The 17,580-nt window shown below is 50.9% G+C and overlaps 1 protein-coding gene across 2 annotated transcripts in view; it reads right to left on the bottom strand.

The window, feature by feature from the left end:
* man2a2 (mannosidase, alpha, class 2A, member 2) overlaps positions 1–15,641 on the bottom strand; it is a 36,318-nt gene extending 20,677 nt beyond the window's left edge. For both annotated transcript variants that reach the window (XM_038784086.1, XM_038784087.1), the window contains exons 1-9: positions 15,335–15,641; positions 10,270–10,524; positions 8,942–9,086; positions 8,044–8,215; positions 7,158–7,285; positions 6,144–6,317; positions 3,635–3,821; positions 1,574–1,751; positions 891–1,093 (exon numbers count right to left, since the gene is read on the bottom strand). In XM_038784086.1, coding sequence (XP_038640014.1) covers positions 891–1,093; positions 1,574–1,751; positions 3,635–3,821; positions 6,144–6,317; positions 7,158–7,285; positions 8,044–8,215; positions 8,942–9,086; positions 10,270–10,524; positions 15,335–15,523 — 1,631 coding nt within the window. In that variant the 5' untranslated portion in view covers positions 15,524–15,641. The remainder of the gene's footprint in view (positions 1–890; positions 1,094–1,573; positions 1,752–3,634; positions 3,822–6,143; positions 6,318–7,157; positions 7,286–8,043; positions 8,216–8,941; positions 9,087–10,269; positions 10,525–15,334) is intronic.
* Between the last annotated feature and the right edge of the window lie 1,939 nt (positions 15,642–17,580).

Genomic DNA, 17,580 nt, shown 5'->3' with positions numbered 1-17,580 from the left:
AAAACTGTTGTAACTTCTTGCATTCTTTTGGTGACCTTAAATAGCAGTTCTCTAATTACTGCTTAACTAAACAACAGAAATACATTATTCCTGATTTACTGAATTGAAACTGCTTAATCCTGAACATCTTATCAAATCCTTGCTTAGCCTTCTCTGCTCTACTGAAAGAAGCCCAAATCTCTCTGGTCTCTTCTTGTGTCTAAAATCCCTCTCCTGGTGTACGGCAGCACAGTGGTTAGCACTGTTGCCTCACAGCGCCAGGGTCCCAGGTTCAATTCCCCGCTGGATCACTGTCTGTGCATGTTCTCCCAGTGTCTGCATGGGTTTCCTCCGGGTGCTCCGGTTTCCTCCCACAAGTCCCAAAAGACGTGCTTGTTAGGTGAATTGGACATTCTGAATTCTCCCTCTGTGTACCCAAACAGGCGCCGGAGAGTGGTAACTAGGGGCTTTTCACAGTAACTTCATTGCAGTGTTAACGTAAGCCTACTTGCGACGATAAAGATTATTATCTCTCGAGTCCTTTCTATGGGCTTGAAAATGAAATGTAAATCGCTTATTGTCACAAGTAGGCTTCAAATGAAGTTACTGTGAAAAGCCCCTAGTCGCCACATTCTGGTACCTGTTCGGGGAGGCTGGTACGGAAATTCCTAAATGAGTGCCCAGATTCTTGCGCCGTTGGGTCATTTAACAAAAAGAATGAATTGACTCGCCCTCGTTCACTATTATTCATGTTTATACATCTCAGTCGTCTTTTATTGATCTCTCTCCCCAAGACTTGTTTATACTTTCATGTTGGTATTCCCCCCCCCACCGCCGAGTTTTCTTTTCCACCAAGACGGAATTGTGAGGACTTCCAATACAACCACTTAAATGAACTGGAAGCCCCTTACCTGAGGTGCGATTCCAGCACTCTGTCTAGATTCTTATAGAAAGGCCGAGAGGTAAAATATCCACTCCAATAATGGTCCTCACGGTCAGCGTAGGTGAAGAAGTCCCCGCTGAGGACTGGGTAGGATGGAAGCTTACTGCCAGGGCTGACACCATACTTCTTATAAACAGCATCAAAGTACTCAGATAGTGTCCCAAATTGCACCTGGAAAACAAACAGACATTCAGGACACATCTAGGATGGAAAGCCTAGATACTGGATGAGAAGCTTCCTTCTCTCTCAAGTTTTTCCTCAATATGTTTCTCCCGCCCCCCCAAGACACTTCTTACTCGGGTGCTTTTCACACAGGCTGCCTCCAGCGTCTTTCCTAGCAAACACTATTTGTGTGCGAGACATGGCGGGATATTCCAAATGTGAAAGAAATCACAGCTGAGCCTAATTGGCTCACGGGCTTCAGCCCCCCCCCCCCCCCCCCCCCGCAAAAGCTGTGAAGAGAAAGTCCTAGCATTTTTCTTAGCCTAGTCTGGAGGACGCTGCAATCAACTGTTCCTTCATTTGGCCAGCTAGCTCAGCACAAACTGCAGATCAAAGTAGAGGCGTTCCTGGTGCGCACAGCTCAGAGGCATGGCTACTGAGCCACCGGAATCAGGGCAGCCAGATTTTACTGCGACCCAGAGCACTTACCTGCACGTGAAGCTCTGGGTGAGAATTCAGGTAGTCAAAAAGTTTTGCATAGTTCTGGAACTGCTGGTCCCACTCCAGGGAGTTGTCATAACGGAAATCATCGCCGAGGGGAATCAGAACCACTTTGCTCCTGTAGAGCTTGGACTTTTTCCTGTACTGATCCAAGAGTAAATTTGCCCTGGGAAGAGAGACAGAAAGGTCTATAGCAAGAGAGAATCAAACAGACATGGATGAGAGGCATGAGCAAGCTTAAATCGGCAACAAGCAAATTAGATTGCAACTATTGACTGTCGAAAAGGTATCAGTCCATTCAACTCAACTTTACCTTACTCATGGGAATACAGTTCTAATCAAATTTCGATACCCTGACAACCCAATATTGTTTGTCCGCCTAACCAATATAATCCTAGCACAAGCTGCATTGTTATCAAGCTATCATTTTCCAAAACTTACATTTTTATTTTCTCACACCATGCTGCATCTTAGTGAATCGGAGCTATAATCTCTCTGAAACTTTAAACGCCCTATCGTGTGGAGCCCAGTGCAGCTTGCTCAAAGACATTTGAACTCAACTTCCTGCACGCAGCCGGGGGACTTGTACATCAAGATTATCACCAGCAAAAAAGGAGGAAAATACAAAAACTCAACTCCCAATGAATCAGTGGAACATAGGGCAGGAAGATCCCAGAGTCAACCAATCTGTGTCGAGTTAGTTGATCTCAACCGGGATAGCAGAATTCAGCAATTGGCCTCAATGACTCTGGGTGGAGTTAAAGGGAAAAAGTAATCAAGCAGGGTTTCTACTCCAGGTGGTTGGCAAGTGTGAAAACTGACCAAGATTGCACAAAAGAGACACAGCAAAGCAGACTATTCCACCCGACTAAGACAATTCATCAATAGTATATAACCATTCCTGCACTTTTTTCCCCTTAAATTTAAAGTACCCAATTCATTTTTTCCAATTAAGGGACAATTTAGCGTGGCCAATCCACCTGCACATCTTTGGGTTGTGGGGGCATAACCCAGGCAAACACGGGGAGAATGTGCAAACTCCACATGGACAGTGAGCCGGGGCCGGGATTGAACCTGGGACCTCAGCGCCGTGTGCCACTGTGCTGCCATAACCATTCCATCACAACACCACTATTATTACAGAAACCTTTACCCCCAATGCCACCCTTTCTGTCCCCAAGATTACTGTTTCACAAGTTCATCACATAATAACCTTTACTGTTGTCACAAGTAGGCTTACATTAACACTGCAATGAAGTTACTGTGAAAATCCCCTGGTCACCACATTCCGCCGCCTGTTCGGGTACACAGAGGGAGAATTCAGAATGTCCAATTCACCTAACAAGCACGTCTTTCGGGACTTGTGGGAGGAAACCGGAGCACCCGGAGGAAACCCACGCAGACACAGGAGAACGTGCAGACTCCGCACAGACAGTGACCCAAGCCGGGAAACGAACCTGGGACCCTGGAGCTGTGAAGCAACAGTGCTAATTACTGTGCTAAGAACATCCTAATAGTGTGCTATCAACGAACATCTTAGGAAATTCAGCACCTGGATACATGGGCAAATTCAAACACATTCATGAAGACTACACAACACAAATAAGAGGTGGAAACTATTCCACACATCCAAGCTCATTCAACCATAACCCAAGTTAAAACGGACAGATTAGTGCTCAGACACAAATGAGTCGCAGGTGCAGCTGAAACACCAGTACCAGTAAAAGATTGACCAACATGGATCTAAGTTTTTAAAAATAAATTTCGAGTATCCAATTCTTTTTTTTTTAAAACAAAGGGGCAATTTAGCGTGGTCAACCCACATAACCTGCACATCTTTTTGGGTTGTGGGGGTGAGACCCATGCAGACACGGGGAAACTCAAACACGGACAGTGCCCCAGGGCCGGGATCGAACCTGGGTCCTCGGTGCCCTGAGCCAGCAGCGTCAACAAGGATCTAAGTTAAGCATAACCCTCAAACAGACAAAATTAAAGTCTAATCCGGTGAGAGAGAAATCAGTGTTAGAGGTCCATGCGGCCAGCACCTACCTTTCCTCTACATTCGCATCATTTATTGACTTGGGCGGGACTTTCCATGGACAGTTGATACGGCCCCCAGGGAGGCGTCTGAAGTCAAACTGGCAGCAGATTTTAGGGTCAGGCCCACAGCTATGAGGGACGTCGTAACTGTAGAACGGCATTAGATGACAGAAGATATCGGTGTTCGAATCAGTGTCTAGAACAAGGCACAGGGAGCAAAGCAAAATTCTTATTTTAGTCAGACATCAATAGGACCTGTTAAGGAATCATATTAACAATTAACTAGCTCAGATCGGGAAAGTAAAGGATGGAGACGAAAACCTGCTGGGAGACTCAAGAGGGGTGAACAAGGCGTTTAAGGAGTTTTATAGTAGGCTGTATGGGTCGGAACCCCCAATGGAGCCGGAGGGGATGAGGCACTTCCTAGGGGGGGGGCTGAATTTCCCGAAGGTGGACGGGGAGCTGGTAAAAGGGCTGGGGGCTCCGATTGGGATCAAAGAGATAGCCGAGGGGCTGGAGGTGGATACAGGATAGGGTGGTTTCCAGAGTGTGGGTGGGAGAAGGGAAGGTCTCTGACATCTATAAGGAACTCATGGGTCAGAGGATACGCAGACTGAGGAGCTGCAGCGCAAGTGGGAAGAGAGTTAGGAGGAGAGATAGAGGATAGTCTCTGGGTGGATGCGTTGAGTAGAGTCAACGCATCCACAACACGCGCCAGACTCAGCCTGATACAATTCAAGGTCGTTCACTGGGCTCACATGACAGTGCCCAGATGAGCAGGTTCTTTGGGGTAGAAGATAGATGCGCTAAGCTGTGCGGGGGGGCCAGCGAACCATGTCCACATATTTTGGACATGCGCAAAGCTCAGGGGATTCTGGCAGGGGTTTGCAGATGTCATGCCCACGGTGTTAAAAACAAGGGTGGCACCAAGTCCGGAGGTGGCAATTTTCAGGGTGTTGGAAGATCCGGGTATCCAGGGGGAGAAAGAGGCAGACATTCTGGCCTTTGCTTCCCTGGTAGCCCGGAGACAGGTATTACAGTAGTCCCCCGTTATACCGCGCTCCGCAATACCGTGGTTCGCGATATACGGCGGGGCGGGGGGCTTATGGACCCCAACTGTCAGCTTCCCTCTCCGGATCAAAGTGAGCCGGCTGCTGAAATTGACACTGCTGGCTGAAATTGACACTGCCGGCTGCTCCTCTCTCACTGAGATTGACACTGCCGGCTGAAATTGACACTGCCGGCTGAAATTGACACTGCCGGCTGCTCCTCTCTCACTGAGATTGACAATGCCGGCTGAAATTGACACTGCCGGTTGCTCCTCTCTCACTGAGATTCAGTGAGAGAGGAGCAGCTCACACAGCGTCCGGAAGTGGATAGTGCAGAGCTACAGCTGGTACCTCCATAGTGGTTGAGGTAGGGTGGGGGTGGGGAGGGTGGGGGTGGGGGTGTGGAGAAAGGCCTGAACTTCAGGGGTTTGGGACCGAGGAGAGATGCAACACCCCCCTGCCACTTGTTCCCAAACCACCAAGTTGACAGCCCTGACACCTAAAACTGAATCTCAGCCTTGCCTTTGAAACTGACATGCAGCGCAGGGTGCAAGCGCGTGCGGCAGATGGGGTGCAGGCAGCAAGACCTTGTAAGTTCCTGGTAAGTTTCTGTGGGTTGTTTTAATTAGATCCACGATGGGGGTTTTAAATTTATTTAAAAATCTATGCATGCGCTTCCCATTGTGAGTCTACGGGGGTCTGACCTCTCCCCCCGCCCCCCCGTAGATTCACAATGGGAAGCGCATGCATAGATTTTTAAATAAATTTAAAACCCCCATCGTGGATATCCGCGGCTCGGATGCAACGCGGGTGGCTGTCTTGGACCCCAACACCCGCGTTATAAAGGGGGACTACTGTATTAGCTTGGAGGGACTCAAAGCCCCCGAAGTCGGAGACCTGGCTATCTGACATGGCTAGCTTTCTCTGTTTGGAGAAAATCAAGTTCGCCTTGAGAGGGTCACTGTTAGGGTTCGCCCGGAGGTGGCAACCGTTCGTGGACTTCTTTGAGGAAAACTAATCGTCAGCAGAAGGGGGGGTTAATTTAGCTTAGAGTAGGGGGTTAATAAAGGTGGGACCTGTAAGGGAGGAAGAGGGCTTTTTGCACTATGCTTATAGACTCATGAATATTGTTCATTTTGTCGTTGTAAAACCAAAAAATACCTCAATAAAATGTTTTTTAAAAATCAATTCACTAGCTCTGACAAAGAGTCATCCAGACTCGAAACGTTAGCTCTGTTCTCTCTCCAAAGATGCTATCAGACCTGCTGAGAATTTCCAGGATTTTTGTTTTTGTTAACAATTAACCGGATTGTTCTGACTCCCACTAATTGCGCAACTTTACAGAGATTTAGAAAAGGAATATGTAGGAAACTGCTCGATCAGCTCACTCGGCAGCCGGGAGAGGGAGCTCCTTTTTCAGACACAATGGAGCAAATGTGCGTTTCCAGCTTCAGGCTGCTCTCACCTACCCCAGGTCTGTCTCCACATGAATTCCAGGTTTTTGGTGGAAGCAAAGTGTTTTTTGATGGAGTAATGCACTCGCTGGATCAGCATGCTGGTCAAGTTGGCTCGTTTCAGCAGATAGGACATGGTTGAGCTGTGCCCAAAGGGATCAATTGCCCAGCCAGACTTTGGAATCACTCCTGTCAATGTGAAAAACAGGAACATACACTGGGTAAACATCACAACAAAAGAAATGTAACAAAGCAACAAGGACACCACATTGTATGTCCCAGCTGTGGGCAAAGATACAAAATCATTAAGAAATCCTAAATATATTCAGAGTTTAAAAACACAAGTCTGAGTTCAGTCTACACCATTGGTAGCGCGAGATTTCAAATGGTACTTTTAGAAATGATCTGCTTCTCTCTACCTCATTACCAAACATGCTCTTTTCTTCTGCTACGGATGCTGAATGTGGTTCTTCATGTACCGTCCAGCATCCACACCTCCTTTATGAGCTTATAAAGGAGTGCTGGTAGACAATTTGAGTGTGCAGCTTTGGTGGTACTCCATGAGGAACCTGTGGTGATTTACAGCTCTGTAATCCCTCAGAACTGCTTCCATTTCAGCTGGATCTCCCAAAATTCTTCCATGAACATACTGCAATCCCCAATGTGCCCATTGCTCGAAGCTACACCTTAATTGGCAATCTGACTTGAAACACCAAAAGGCAGCCGGTGTTTAGAAAATGGCATTAGGCTGTCAAAGTTTGTGGCAGTGTCGAGGGACCTTCAGTTACTATCTAACCCCCGTGCTGTACCTGTCCTGGGAGTGTTTGATGGGGACAGTGTAGAGGGAGCTTTACTCTGTATCTAACCCCGTGTTGTACCTGTCCTTGGAGTGTTTGATGGGGACAGTGTAGAGGGAGCTTTACTCTGTATCTAACCCCGTGCTGCAACATTCACAGCAAAAAAACAAAATCCACCATTCCTTAATATAAAGTTACGTCAACATCACAACTCTTTAACGTGGACTCTTACCAATATTTTTCTCCATCCACTGATGTCCTTCGATTAGCTGGTCGATCATTGCAAAGTAGTGGGAGTTGGCTTCATCTGTCATTACCCAGCCTCCTGTCACAAACTCCAACTGACCATTAGCTGCGAGCCTGGTGACCAAACAAAACGATGCACATTCAGCAAATATTGGTCAGTCAGACACTGGCCCCATTTATCCCAAGGTATAACTGAAGAGCTGCCCATTGGAAGCTTATAATGAAGTCAATTTTTCATAGTAAACACTATCAACACCCCATTGGTTTAGCTCACTAGACCAAGCAGGCGAGCAACACAGTTCGATTCCCGTACCAGCCTCCCCGAACAGGCGCCGGAATGTGGCGACTAGGGGCTTTTCACAGTGACTTAATTGAAGCCTACTCGTGACAATAAGCGATTTTAATTTCATTTTCATTTCAGAACAAGGCCAGCAGTGTGGATTCAATTTCCGTACCGGCTGAGAATTCACCCTATGTGTACCCGGACAGGCGCCAGAATGTGGTGACTCGAGATTTTTCACACTGACTTCATTGCAGTGTTAATGTAACAATACTTGTGATATTTATTTTTATTTTGTTTTAGCAAGATAATAAAGCTGATAATGCTTCTGGGTTCTGGTGACAAATGCTCGAGGGCAGGGGTGATGGGGAAAAATTGAAAGCAACCGGGCTCGCCACCTGCAACCTCTGCTGGAAATGGCGTCAGATCAGGAGGCTGATCTGTGAAGCTTCTATAGGTCAGCAGCCTGCTAGCACTCAGGGCTTGATGATCGTCTCCTGGAGCACACTGGGGAAGGGGAGCTCAGGCCTGTGAAATGCTTCCCAGTGCGAGTCAGTGGCTTATTTAAGTGAAGCATCTTGTCTGAGCATACCTGCGCACGGCAGACCTTTTCTGAATGTCAATGTTGTCCCACCATTTGGAGAAGAAGGAAATCTCTGCCCAGATGAAGCGCCGTTTTGGGTCCTCCTGCAGCTTCAGCAGCATGTTATTCAGAATATGCTGCGTCTGGTCTTGGTAATATTTGTCAAATGTCTTTATCCAGCCTGGACAGAAACCAGAGTTAAAACCATCAGGATTTTAATACTTGGTACCGTTTCGCATCTCAGAAACAATCCTGAATATTTCACATGCATGCTGCTTCCAGCCAATGCTGTTATAATAGATACAGAGAGCAGCCAACCGGCACAGAGCAAGATCCCGCAAACCGCGACTGGATGAATGGTTCGTTAATCAACAATGGTGGCCCCATATCCCAGACTGGCTGCTTAATCCCCATCAGAAAGTGTGATAGGATATTTGACATCCAGCGGAACCGGCCTCAGTGCGGCACTCTCTCATACTGCACTGGACTGTCTACAGAAATTGTGCTGAAGTCCTGGACGGGGGCCTGAAACCCATGAACTCTCAAGCGTGTTAAAAGAAAACATATCTCCCCAACAACTAGTTGCTGCGAATGTAGCGTGCCTAGGCTCGCAGCTTGACAAGACCTACAAAACACCAGAACTAAGATCAATATTAAAAACAGCCACAGCTCCACAGGCTAGCTGGCTGCAAAACGTGCAATCCCCTTGTTAAACTTGGGTCACAAGCAAAGGTTGCAGGGATCACAACTTAGCCGGTTACTTAGGCCAGTTTTAATAAAGCCACCAGATGTGACATGTACATAAAAGCAAAGCCACGCTAAGTCCTTGATAAATTCACGCTAACGGACTCGAGACCCATTTCCCCTCCAATGGTATACGTTCTCAAACTCCCAGGGCTCCCCTCACCTGGATCGTTGTGGGAATGGGGAACCACGTACACCTGTAATGGGTCACTGTCCCACTCGTGTTCATCGTACGTGATCTCAAAGCCTTGCTTCCAAGCGCCACCGTCCAAGTTGTCAAACTTCAAGAGTGAGTAAACATCCAGCATCTGTCAAGAGCAAACAGCAGGAATTTACCCAGCAGCTCGAAGGAGGGGCGGGCGGGCGGGCGAGCTTGGACTGCCGAACTTCGCAAACACTGACCAATCCACGACAGACATCATCATTCATTCCGGCCTCAAGCCCCACATTGGAGCAGGGTCCGGTAACTGAGCAAGTGCATTCATCCCAATTACAAGCACTGATTACCTGCCCTTGGAACACTGCAAGGTTGACTTTGATTACTTTGTTTATTCCAAATACATATTTAGGCTTGCACTGCAAGATATTAATTCCAAATAAAAGCAGCCTCCGGAAGGCAGCGCTAATTACAATTTAAATTCAAATCATCGCGCAGTTCCAAAGCTTCTACTTCCCAAAGGGCAGGCTAATGGTACACTGGGTTATTAGTCTTGTCTCGAGCATGTCCTTAATGAATAAATCAGACATCAGAGAAAATGCTGAAAATTAAACCAGTTGATCGTCAGAATGAGAAAAGACAGGTGTAGAATCTTGCCAGAAGTGGTCACGTGCCAAAGGACATCCTGTCACTTTACTCATTGACTGCTTTTGTTTTAGATGGTCTGCATTTAATGATTTTAAATGTCTACTGCCGCAAATAAAACACAAACAGCTTGGTTCAGTAAATATGGATATGCAGAAATCTAGAAATTTTAATTGCACACACCCAGGCTTCACAAAACCAGTGTCCAGATGAAATGCAGAATTGATCCCTAGATCCAACAGCACAGGGATTACATCATTTGAATCAGATGATCTGGTTACGAACAGGTAACAAAGTCGGTATCCCTTTGAAGTGCTTGGCTATCAAGGTCACTTTCCTCTGCTTGTTACCCAAGTACCTGAGCAATGGAGCACCTTACTTGTGTGACTGACTATAAATGGTGATGCAGGTATAATGTGCCCACACTATCACCGGGGGGGGGGGGGATTCAAGAGGGGAGATGAGGGGTGAGTGAAGGAAATCAGGGCATTCTAATACCTGGATAAAATATTGCAGTCACATCGTAGGCTGTCAGTTTTAAATTAAGGCGATTATCTTTCCCATTGCAATCAAAATCTTATCTTGTCAAAAAGGATTTAGATAAAAGACGGTGTCATTGATCCATGCAGATTAGCAGACACAATCCAGCGGAAATATGTTCGATCACTGCTTCATCAAGTGTCCCCTACCTGCAAGTCTGTCTTTTGCCCTTTATTCCCAAGGGCAAACTGGCAATCCTGGGGTGACACAGAGAGAAAGGTCGGGTGATTGTCTGCGGGTAAAGCCCAAGAGCCATTTCCCTGGTAAGCGAGCAGTACTGGGAGACCCCCGGCATTCTCTGTCAACTCCAGCACAGAGTCCTTGATGTGGCTGATTATCTGGTGATTTTCTTCCAAAAGCTGCTCCAATTGCTCAATGCGATTCTGCAGCACAGAGATTTGACTCTGTGTTGGAAAAACAAAAAGGGGGAGAAAGGCAATGTTATATTTTTCAGGAATTTGACACCAGCTTTACCCTCCTAATTTGGTGTCATCCAGAACGGCTAAAAACTAAAATCGATTGGACAACTACGCAAAATGACTCCAAAAGGCACAGTAGTTAGCACTGTTGCTTCACAGCTCCAGGGTCCCAGGTTCGATTCCCGGCTTGGGTCACCGTCTGTGGAGAGTCTGCACGTTCTCCCCGAGTCTGCACGTTCTCCACAAGTCTGCGTGGGTTCCCTCCCACAAGTCCTGAAAGACGCGCTGTTAGGTGAATTGAACATTCTGAATTCTCCCTCTGTGTACCCGAACAGGCGCCGGAGTGTGGCGACTAGGAGATATTTGTTTTTTAAATTTAGAGTACCCAATTCATTTTTTGGGCAATTTAGCATGGCCAATCCACCTACCCTGCACATCTTTGGGTTGCGGGTATCCCAGCCCTGGGTGACTGTCCGTGTGGAGTTTGCACATTCTCCCCGTGTTGGCGTGAGTTTCACCCCCACAACCCAAAGATATGCAGTGTAGGCGGATTGGCCATGTTAAATTGCCCCTTAATTGGAAAAAATAATTGGGTACTCTAAATTTTTTTTTAAAACCCACGCAGACACGGGGGGAATGTGCAAACGCCACACGGACAGTGACCCAGAGCCGGGATCGAACCGGGGACCTCGGCGCCGTGAGGCGGTTGTGCTATCACCAAATCCCTCTTGTCCTTGTCAACCATAATCAGGATCCTGACACTGGCCAACAATTAATTTCAAGGTCTTTTAAGTATCATTGGCTGACACTTGGCAACAGGTCACATTTGGCATGGAAAACATCAACAGCCTCTTCCAGAATAAGCCCACACAGCACGAAAAGCGTAAAACAACAGGTACAGTTTTAACCATAGCCCATAGCTAACTACCCCAGTACTTCAATTAGATGGACATTGGGTTTCTGCAGCAGTAGGAACATAAAATCTCTGGCTTGTATTAATAATAATCTTTATTATTGTCACAAGTAGGCTTACATTAACACTGCAATGAAGTTACTGTGAAAATCCCCTAGTCGCCACATTCCAGCGCCTGTTCAGGTACACAGAGGGAGAATTCAGAATATCCAATTCACCCAACAAGCACGTCTTACAGGACTTGTGGGAGGAAACCAGGGCACCTGGAAGAAACCCACACACACGGGGAGAACGTGCAGACTCAGCACAGACAGTGACATAAGACAGGAATCGACCCGGGGCCCTGGCATTGTGAAGCAACAGTGCTAACCACTGTGCTACCCCAATTATGGGATGGCAACGTATGTACAATGACCCTCACACACGGTCACATCTTGACCAGTAGCCTTGACTAATTTCTCCCTCATACATGCTGTGCTCCAAACGTCCCCACAGTTTTAAAATTGGTTCCCTCATTCTGGCGTTCAAAACTTTCCTTACCTTCCTTAATATCCTCACCCCCACACTCATCCATTCTGTACTTCTATTTATTATAATCTCTTGCACTGTGGGCATTCTTAGCGCACCGAATTACACTGTTCTCACCAGGCACAATGACCTTGCTTCCTTCTGTGCTACATCATTCATTCAATGATTCAATGTGGGCAGCACCTTGTAGAACACAATCTGTTAGCTACCAAATCTAAAGGTCAGAGAAGCTTCCCCAGGGAGGTCCGTGCATATCATTGTCCTGATGAGAGGAAGAACAATGCAGTTCACAGAATCCTGACTCCGATACACAGAGATGCATTTCAGCTGACCGACCAGTCCCTCTCCATGACCAGTTTCAGTCCAAACAGCGGGCAACGTGAGGGACAGCCACATTAACCACTTATTTCCCCACCTGGCCCATTATTACCCCCCAGCAATTTCCATTTTTAAAATGTGCACTGCTTGTACAAAGATTTTTTTATTATGGAAAGCCAGTATGAAAAGGGCAGAAGGCCACACACGAATGAGTTAATTAAACCGAGCACCAGGATAATCAACTACGGAGCCTGAAATATACTACTGGGCATCAGTATAAGTATCTGACTGGCTAATCATCAATGGCACGTCTGATGTGGCACTCAGCCGTATGAAGTAGATGGGGCTGGTTTAGCACAGTGGGCTAAACAGCTGGCTCGTAAAGCAGAACAAGGCCAAGAAAAGGAGTGTTAAGGCTCATTATAGACTATTCTACTGCAGTGAATAGTACTGGGTTTATAGATCAGTACCGAATACACTCCAGGTAGCACACAAGCAGCACACTATCAAGAACTCCATTGTCTTTACTGAAAGGTTGATTTATTCGCCTGCTAGTGATTGTGTCACCACACCAGCGAGGCACCAACTCTTCTGTCGAATACACCTTTGCTGCAGTATAACCGATTTGCTTACAAAGTTCAGAGTAGAGTCTCACGGTTAAATGCTCGACATAACGGGGTTCTTAGCAAGAGGTTCAATCCCTGTGCTGCTTTCTTTAGGAATCAGAGATATATACTTGCTGAAAGCACCCCTAGGTTCAGGGGAGAAAAAGGAGTCCAGTGTTCCTCCCTGCATTCAGCAATGTGTGTCAGAAATGTCAGAAGCAGAATGGGGACTCGAGAGATTACCTACCATGGTTGAATAGAGCCCACTATTTCTTAGCTCACAGATGAATAAATACTCGGGAGAGGTACAAGAATGTTTGTTATTCCATTAGCGTTGTCAGGGAAAGAAGGGGTTAGAGGAAAGTAAAATCTGGGAAATGCTGCCAATGTCATCACTTCTTTAAACTTTAATTAAAAGCATTCTCTTGTCCTTCAATTTTAAACTTGGTGTTGCAGAAGTTGCAATTTTGGATCAAGAGATAATGAATTGTGTCAACTGATTTGCATCATAGATACAGCTAAACAGATAATGTGCATAATATTAAACTTCAATTGTGGTAATATTGCACTAAAACAAATATCTTGCATTATAAACATACACACAAAGTTTTACCTGACAAGTACTTTTCCAACTCCCCTATTAAAGCTATGGGTCCACCACGGTCATACCACAGCACATTGCAAATCAGTTTGCTGCACAAAGGATTCCTGACACATCCCCCCCCCCCCCTCCTCCGCTCCCCCTCACTCCCCCCACCCACTCCCCCACCCTCCCTCTGCGCCCTCTCCCCCCATCCTCCCCCGCCACCCTCTCCCCATCCTCCTCCCCCCGCCCTCTCCCCCCATCCTCCTCCCCGCGCCCTCTCCCCCCATCCTCCCTCCCGCCCTCTCCCCCCCCATCCTCCCTCCCGCCCTCTCCCCCCATCCTCCCTCCCGCCCTCTCCCCCCATCCTCCCTCCCGCCCTCTCCCCCCCATCCTCCCTCCCGCCCTCTCCCCCCCCATCCTCCCTCCCGCCCTCTCCCCCCCATCCTCCCTCCCGCCCTCTCCCCCCCATCCTCCCTCCCGTCCTCTCCCCCCCCCAACCTCCCGCCGCCCCCTCCCCCCGTCCTTTCTCCCCATCCCCTCTCTCCCCCATCCCATCCTCTCCCTCTCCCCCCATCCCCATCCTCACCCCCCCAATCCTCTCTCCCCCATCCCATCCTCTCCTCCCCCCAGCCCCTCCTCCCCCATCCCCACCCCACCCCCTCTCCCCCCCTTCATCCCCCCCATCCCCACCTTCATCCCCTCTCCCCCGCAATCCTCTCCCTTCCCCCTCCCCATCCTCTCCCTCCCCCTCCTCCCAACCCCCATCCTCTCCCTCCCCCTCCCCTCACCCCCCCATCCTCTCTCCCCCCCATCCTCTCTCCCCCCTCATCTCCACCCCATCCTCTCTCCCCCTCATCTCCACCCCCATCCTCTCTCTCTCCCCATCTCCACCCCATCCTCTCTCTCCACCCTCATCTCCACCCCCATCCTCTCTCCCCCCTCATCTCCACCCCCATCCTCTCTCCCCCCTCATCTCCACCCCCATCCTCTCCCTCATCTCCCCCCATCCTCTCTCTCCCCCTCATCTCCACCCCCCATCCTCTCTCTCCCCCCTTATATCCACCCCATCCTCTCCCTCCCCCTCATCTCCACCCCCCATCCTCTCCCTCCCCCTCATCTCCACCCCCCATCCTCTCCCTCCCCCATCTCCCCCAACCCTCTCCCTCCCCCCCTCATCTCCCCCCCCCATCCTCTCCCTCCCCCTCATCATCTCACCCCCCCCATCCTCTCCCTCCCCCTCATCTCCCCATCCTCTCCCTCCCCCTCATCTCCACCCCCCATCCTCTCCCTCCCCCTCATCTCCACCCCCCATCCTCTCCCTCCCCCATCTCCCCCAACCCTCTCCCTCCCCCCCTCATCTCCACCCCCCATCCTCTCCCTCCCCCTCATCTCCACCCCCCATCCTCTCCCTCCCCCTCATCATCTCACCCCCCCATCCTCTCCCTCCCCCTCATCTCCCCATCCTCTCCCTCCCCCTCATCTCCACCCCCCATCCTCTCCCTCCCCCTCATCTCCACCCCCCATCCTCTCCCTCCCCCATCTCCCCCAACCCTCTCCCTCCCCCCCTCATCTCCACCCCCCATCCTCTCCCTCCCCCTCATCATCTCACCCCCCCCATCCTCTCCCTCCCCCTCATCTCTCCATCCTCTCCCTCCCCCCATCCTCTCCCTCCCCCTCATCTCCCTCATCATCTCCCTCCCCCTCATCTCCCCCATCCTCTCCCTCCCCCTCATCTCCCCCATCCTCTCCCTCCCCCTCATCTCCCCCATCCTCTCCCTCTCCCTCATCTCCCCCATCCTCTCCCTCCCTCCTCCTCCTCTCCCTCACTATCCTCCCCCTCCTCACCCGGGGGAAGCTGACGCCGCTCTGCCGCCTCTCCGGGTCGTGCTGCACCCGGTCCAGCATCAGGTAGAGGGAGAACACGGCCACACAGAAGATGGCGCCGCCGCAGACGGTGATCTGTTTCTTCAGCTTCATCCTGCGGGTGTCCCGAGGCCCCGCGCTGCTCCGGGGGACCGGCCTCAGCGGCCGCATCCGGGCCGCGGGCGGCGCACCGGCATGGCGGCCAAAGCCCTGCCGCTAGAGGCCGGGACAGCCCAGCAGGCTGCACCCCTGTCAGAGCGGCCCAGCCAGGGACACTCTCCTCAGCTCAGCGGCCCTGCACTGCCCAGGCCCGCCACAGCGCCCCGAGCGGCCGGGAGGAGCAGCTACACCTCAGCTCAGCGGCCCTGCACTGCCCGGGCCCGCCACAGCGCCCCGAGCGGCCGGGAGGAGCAGCTACACCTCAGCTCAGCGGCCCTGCACTGCCCGGTCCCGCCACAGCGCCCCGAGCGGCCGGGAGGAGCAGCTTCACCTCAGCTCAGCGGCCCTGCACTGCCCGGGCCCGCCACAGCGCCCCGAGCGGCCGGGAGGAGCAGCTACACCTCAGCTCAGCGGCCCTGCACTGCCCGGGCCCGCCACAGCGCCCCGAGCGGCCGGGAGGAGTAGCTACACCTCAGCTCAGCGGCCCTGCACTGCCCGGGACCGCCACAGCGCCCCGAGCGGCCGGGAGGAGCAACTACACCTCAGCTCAGCGGCCCTGCACTGCCCGGGCCCGCCACAGTGCCCCGAGCGGCAAGGAGGAGCAGCTACACCTCAGCTCAGCGGCCCTGCACTGCCCGGGCCCGCCACAGCGCCCCGAGCGGCCGGGAGGAGCAGCTACACCTCAGCTCAGCGGCCCTGCACTGCCCGGACCCGCCACAGCGCCCCGAGCGGCCGGGAGGAGCAGCTACACCTCAGCTCAGCGGCCCTGCACTGCTCGGGCCCGCCACAGCGCCCCGAGCGGCCGGGAGGAGCAGCTACACCTCAGCTCAGCGGCCCTGCACTGCCCGGGCCCGCCACAGCGCCCCGAGCGGCCGGGAGGAGCAGCTACACCTCAGCTCAGCGGCCCTGCACTGCCTGGGTCCGCCACAGCGCCCCGAGCGGCCGGGAGGAAGGGCACGGTAGCATTGTGGATAGCACAGTTGCTTCACGGCTCCAGGGTCCCGGGTTCGATTCCGGCTTGGGTCACTGTCTGTGCGGAGTCTGCACATCCTCCCCGTGTCTGCGTGGGTTTCCTCCGGGTGCTCCGGTTTCCTCCCACAGTCCAAAGATGTGCAGGTTAGGTGGATTGGACATGATAAATTGTCCTTACTGTCCAAAATTGCCCTTAGTGTTGGGTGGGGTTACTGGGTTATGGTGGGGGTGCTGACCTTGGGTAGGGTGCTCTCCAAGAGCCGGTGCAGACTCGATGGGCCGAATGGCCTCCTTCTGCACTGTAAATTCTATGAACCTCAACAGGTGCGATCCAGTTGAAGCAAAATTACTCGGCAAGGCTACCTAATTCAATCACAAGTTTAAACTCATGCAGTTTATATTTCCTTTATAAAATCTTATGATCATATTTGTGAGGATAACTGCAGATGTACTCTGTCATATTAAAATTGCGCACTCTCACCTGTGGTGATTCTGCAATGCCCTCCACTGGTGGGAGGTTAAAGTTATAGCCAAGCGTGACAGGTTTACATTGGTATTTTCCATTGTCAGTATGAACACAATCATTTATATTGAATAAGTACAAGAGGAGGGGCTCATAGACATGAGGGGCGGGATTCTCTGACCCCGCCCACCGATTGGCGGGCCGGCCTCTGTGGCTGGGGGGGGCCTCCTTCCCTACACGCCGGCCCCTGTAGTCCTGCGCCATGTTGCGTCGGGGCTGGTGCGTTGAAGGAGGCCACTGCGCACTACCTCGTTGGTGCTGGTGCAACTGCGCATGCGCGGGTCCCGCAGCACGCGGCGCACGGCGAACCGCTCCAGCGCTGTGCCCCCTGGGAGCGGCCCGTTCACACCGTCGTAAAACGCGCGATGGTGTTTACAGCGGCATGGACCCTCTGCCGCGGGACTGGAGAATTGCGCCCAAGATTTTAAAAATATTTTGTAGATGCCTAGAATCCCGTCATGTCATTCAAACCCCCTCAGGATACACTCAATATTTTGTTTTTCATTGCTCGTGCAGATGTAGTGTGAAGATAGCCTGGAACTGACTCCAGGGCCAACTTGACAAGCAAAGTGAG

Source organism: Scyliorhinus canicula, chromosome 24 (genome assembly GCF_902713615.1).
Source record: "Scyliorhinus canicula chromosome 24, sScyCan1.1, whole genome shotgun sequence".
NCBI classification, from domain to species: domain Eukaryota; kingdom Metazoa; phylum Chordata; class Chondrichthyes; order Carcharhiniformes; family Scyliorhinidae; genus Scyliorhinus; species Scyliorhinus canicula.
Note: the sequence above shows the minus strand (reverse complement) of the source record. Positions and strands in the feature narration are given on the sequence as shown.